General features: G+C 32.7%; 1 protein-coding gene across 1 annotated transcript; it reads right to left on the bottom strand.

The window, feature by feature from the left end:
- Positions 1–862: 862 nt before the first annotated feature.
- Positions 863–5288, bottom strand: LOC128224580 (uncharacterized). The gene is made up of 5 exons (XM_052934486.1): positions 5153–5288; positions 4792–4856; positions 4264–4477; positions 4026–4175; positions 863–3785 (listed from the first exon to the last, which is right to left on the bottom strand). The coding sequence occupies exons 1-5, from the start codon at positions 5283–5285 to the stop codon at positions 3472–3474; spliced, it is 876 nt and encodes a 291-aa protein (XP_052790446.1). The 5' UTR covers positions 5286–5288; the 3' UTR covers positions 863–3471.
- Positions 5289–5810: the final 522 nt, after the last annotated feature.

Here is a 5810-nt window from a genome sequence, read left to right as displayed (position 1 = left end):
ATACCAAATCGGTATCCGGATATTCGTATCAAGTATTCGAATACTATCCGGATACTCGTATAAAATTGTTTTCATAATAAGTAAATTTCCTATTATATGTCACCCACCTTCTGTTATTTGACATAATTGTCCACTTGATTTATAATTTGTCATATGGCAATTTCACTTTTTCATTCATTCTTTCTCAGTCTTAATAATTTATAATGTTATAATCAAAGCTAAACAACTCATTTTACGTCATAAAACTCATGATGAATACCACATAAACACCTTGCGAATTTGATAGTCACTTCGGTCGAGGTGGTTGCTTGGTTACTGCCACGTGCTTTCGAGTTTGTTATTTATCAGTAGGTTTCATGTTAAATGACGCTTTGATTATTTAATAGTCGATTGTAATTTTATTTCATTACATTGTTTGATTTAATGCAATACCTACAATTTCTGCGGTGCTTTGTAATGAAGGATATAATTGCGGAAAAGATAAGAAGACAAAAAGACGATCTGATTTTTCTTTATTTACATGCGTGTAGTTTTTTATTTATCAATAAACTAAACATGTTTACATATCGTATGTTCAGATAGCAAAATTTTTTTCATGCATATTCATCAAAAATACGATTGGTCATTAATAGCTTTGATTGCACGACCCTTATCTTGTGATTGGACGATCAATTCCTACGGATTAATGATCAATCCGTTTAAAATCAACTAGAGCCAATTAGTGTCAATTAAGCACATCTGAGATCATAAAACAAGACTTGTCATTGTAAACAACAACAACAACAACAACAACAACAACTTTTAATGCGTTCAGGCAATAATGCCTATAGCATACAAACAGTTTATGAGCAATCAGGTAGAATTTAGCGAGAAGCATAAAAATAAAATGTGAACATAAAGATAAATGATTTTTAGTCAGTAGTAGTTAATTATTTTGCAATTAAAGGTAAATCTAGAATTCTTAAATAGAACATTTTGTTTTTAACAATTTGATAGAACAAAAATTAATTTACCAAAGTCCGAGTGTTTGTTTAACAGAAGTTAGATGTAGTAGTATTTATCCAGTCGTGAATATCTTGAGCTAACTCGTGTTTTTGTATGTACTCAATGACTTGACACCCACGTGCTATGTGGTACTACAACCAACTTTCTATGAATGAAAAGTATTATACATTTGTGAATGACATTCCAACCGTGAATATATAGCGAATTAGTTGCAGCAATGTATGTTAAGTTGCAATATGTTGTATGGTATTATTCATATGTAGACTGTCCAACTGGTGAGATTGAATAATGATGTTATTTATTTTAAGTTCTTAGGTTATTTGCATGGTATATATATTTTGCCATATTGATGGTTGTGTTAATGGTTTCTTCGCATAATAATTTTGTAATCGTGTGTATATTAGGCCAGTGGCAATAGTATGGTTTAAAGAATTGTTTACGTACATCCCTAAATTTTGGACATACTAAAAGAAAATGGTATTCTGATTCTACTTGGTTTTGACTGCAGTTTGTACAAATTCTCTGTGTTCTTGGTATATTGTTATATCTCCTCGTTTCTATTTGTAGTGTGTGAGAACTGGTTCTAAATTTGGTTAATGCTATTCGGTACTTTTTACATATAATTCGGTCTAGATAATTTTCAAGTACAAATTCGTGTTTAAATAGACAGTATGTTTCAAGTTTACTAGAGTTGTTTATTCTTGAGTACCAGGACTGTTTATAGATATCTGTTATTCTTGAATAATTATTGTGGTGTTAATTTGAGTTCTGGCTTGGTTCACCCATAAGTCATTCATACCGCATTTTTGTAGAATGCTTTTTATATAAAATGCCCAGTTGGCTTTATTAATTGATCCATCGTCCACTGTATTTTTAAGCATACTATACGATTTGAATAATAAAGAGTTTGGGTTACTGTTTAGTAATTTCGACCAGTATTTAATTAGAATGATTTTCCTTTGTATTTCCATTGGGAGAATCCCAAGTTCTCCATTTAGTGCGTCTATATGTGTTGATCTTTTTACACATAGAAGTTTTCAGCAGTATTTGTTATGGATAAGTTTGATGTCTTTACATTCGTGATATCCAATTATCTCTGCGCCATAGTTTAGTATTGGTGCAACTAATGTGTTGAACAATTTTATTTTTTCTGAAATTGGTAAATCCGTTTGATTATAAATTATAAATAGATTGTGCAAAGAGTGTGATGAGTGCTGTGCTATTATTTTCTGTGTTCTGTACCAATTATTATTTTTGAAAAGGTGAACTCCAAGATACTTAAAAGACTGTACGATTTCTATGGGTTGGTTGTTTATGACAAAATCATGTGTTGTTTGTCGTCCTTTTTCGAAAATCATTACTTTAGTTTTGCTTGTATTCAGTTTTAATCCCCACAAATCACAGTAATCCTGTATTTGTGTAAGTATGTTCTGTAACGATTGATGAGAGTAGGCGAATACCACTGCATCATCGGCAAAGAGTAACATAAATAATTTTGTTTGGTCTAATGTTATGATGTTTTCATTTTCTACATTAATGCTATCTATTGTATCATTGAGGAAAAATAAACACAAAATGCTACTTGCAGGGTCCCCTTGTTTAACCCCTATATTTGAAGTTATATACGTTGTATATTCGTTTTGGTTTATTTTGACGCACGATTTTATGGATGAATACATTGATTTTAGTGCCTTAATTAACTTTGAACTAACATTCTCTTTCAGTAGTTTTTGCCATAAGAAGGTTCTATCAATTTTGTCAAACATTTTCTCCCAGTCCAAAAAGGCCACATATAATTTCTTCTTTTTTTCAAGCGTTTGAGTAATTAATGCGTGTATAATAAAGATGCAGTCGATTGTTGACTTGCCTTTTTGAAATCCAAATTGATTGTCGATAAACTTGTGTGTTTCCTTTGCCCATTTGGATAATCTATCAGATAATAGAGTTGAGTATATTTTTGCAATTATGTTTATAAGCGTGATGCCACGATAATTTTTGGTTTCGTCTGGATTCCCCCCTTGTAAACAAGGTCATAGAACTTCACAGGGTGCTGCACAAGGACACAACATCACGCCTTGTGCAAACACCCAATTAGCAGACGATTTGGATCACATACCCGCTTCGCGACAGACACTGTTGATCACATGAAATATTTCATCTGAAAAGTTTTATGACAATTGCTATGTCTCTGCTAAGCTATTTCATTGAAATTTTAATTCTTAACGAATATTCGAATACCCATTTTTGTATCCGAATACTTGCGTGATATCCGGATACTCTCTTCCATCCCTAATTGAAATCAAATTATAAAACAAGAATTTCTTTATATGGATTAGCGTTCTTGTTAGAAAAGGTTCTTGTTTCACAAAATCTCAAAAAATGTTCAATGAATAATTATATGCATTGAGCAGATGTTTTATAACATCTTCATCATATTCCAGTTTCAGACGGGTGATGTTAATTGTTTTATATGCACGTCATAAACGATGCTACGATTACGATTGAAATGAGAGCCATACCAATAGCAACATATCCAATTATAATAAAAAATGTAATTGTTTGTGTCATTACAAATATCACATTATAGATCACACAAGTCGACATGAGTACAATTATCAGCGCTTTAGGCTGTCTAAAACAGACGGCTGCATAAGAGAGATACACAGCCAATGATATAATCGCCAGATTGATTGACAGGCGGGGTTTTGACTTTCCGGTTATGTTTTCGGATGTGATAATACCGGAAAAATATACGATGATACCGATGTAGGATATCGCAGCTGAAAAGTGGAAAATGTATTGTAATAATCATTGTAAACGCTTTCAATCGACAAATGATGCTTCACAATTATGAACAGGAAAATTCATAGAATTGCATAATAATGAAATAAATGCCCACCAATTATAAAGATGAGTGAGTAAGAAAGTCAACAAGGTGTTTTGCCCAGATGAATTTGAATCATTTTCTTGGACAAATTAGGGTTAAGTGTTGCGTCATCATTTGGAAAATAATATATTACCCGCAAGGACAATAACAAATCCACTGTAAATTCGACAGACCGAAAAGTTTCCTTTTTTTAGGCCTATTGCTGTCAGTATGAACGTGATACCGTGTAAAGCAATGTATGTTATCTGAAGACCGGCAGCTGCATTGAAGACTGAATGCAATTCTGAAACAAATAAAAACAAAAGTTGATTTTATATTAGTTTTAGCATTATAAAAGGCTTAAATGAATATATCTGTGATCAGACACTTACTGAAGTCTGACGGGAAACAATCAGACAATGATGAACACTCGCTGTGGTTTGAGCTGCGATTATCTTCAGTAAAATTGCAGCATTTAAAGAGACCAACCGCTACGTCGTCTGTTTCCCCAAAGGCCCAGTATGGCAATACAAGACTGGATATTGCAACGCTCAACGAACAAAGTGGAAGAAAAAGGTGCAGTAACAATGTGATGTACGGAAACAACTGAAAACATGGAACAGCATGGTAAGTTCATTGTGTGAGGTACAGTAGCATCAGCAGGCTTGGTGCAATATGGCAGCCTTTTCTGTATTATTCATTTGCTATAATATTGTTGTACCTAGTACACTATTATATATGAATTTGTATATAACTAAGTATATCAATATGCTTGTAAAGTAAAGGACTTCATATTAATAACAATATATCAAAAATTAGCCAATAGTTTAACAAATAAACATATTTGTTTTTCTTAAATTATTTTAACAGACACTTCTATTTAAAAGTAATCAAATGTTTAAAAGTATGGTGATAATTACCTCATATGAATCGTTTGGGTTCGCCTCATATGAATCGTTTGGGTTCTCTATGTATGAACCGCGATCTGAATTATCAATATGTATGGTTATCATCATATGACATATACATAACGTTTGGCGTAATCATGAACTATTATGTTCATTGAACTTATATAAACCTTTCACCTCAACTGAATCCCATTATCGAAACGGTTTAATACCTCGTCGATGTGAATAATCGCAATTCAAAGGATTTAAAACCAAACATTTTTTAATGAAATAATCTAAATGAGTTTATAACAAAATAGAAAGTAAAATTTACCAATATCACGGCTTCTTTTGATACCGGATACGATGACATCTGTACATAAACAATACTCACCCTCGGGAAGCGTTTGATGGGCTGAACACATTCGTGCCAGTACTTTGCCAAAGAAGGTAGAATCTCGGCTTGTATTTTCCACATTTTCCTGATCAACATCAAAATCCATAACAGAATCTTCCATCACAAACATATAGTTTCCTTTAACCTAAAACCAAACGTTACTTGAGGGTTGTGAATGAACTGTGTAAAACAATCGACTTATATACATGGACATTTCATTTTCGTTTTAACATGATAATACTATCGATGAAAAATGTGATAACCCAGAGATAAAGAAAACAATCTATAATTACCGTTTGATTACAGTAGATCCACAATAATAGCACGTGTATGCAATATATATTATAATTTAAATGATGTATATGCTGAGATATTGACTTAAATGTGGTAACATGCAAAACCTTAAACAAGGTGTGACGCCGACGCCACTGCCAACGCCGCCGCCGACGCCAACGCTTGGTTGAGTAGTATAGCTCACCTTATTATTCGAATAGTCGAGCTAGCAATGAACGCGCTTCAGCATTTAAATATGTTCTTTGAATTGTTGACACCATCTTACAATGAAATTGCTGAATGCGTTAAAAGGCCCCAAACTGTATTTGTCATACCATTAGAATAGGTTATGTAAAATTATTTTTTACACAGTTCGCTAGTT

The sequence above is a fragment of the Mya arenaria genome, chromosome 17 (assembly GCF_026914265.1).
Source record: "Mya arenaria isolate MELC-2E11 chromosome 17, ASM2691426v1".
NCBI classification, from domain to species: domain Eukaryota; kingdom Metazoa; phylum Mollusca; class Bivalvia; order Myida; family Myidae; genus Mya; species Mya arenaria.
The sequence above is the reverse complement of the archived record's forward strand: the minus strand, read 5'-3'. Positions and strand labels throughout refer to the sequence as shown.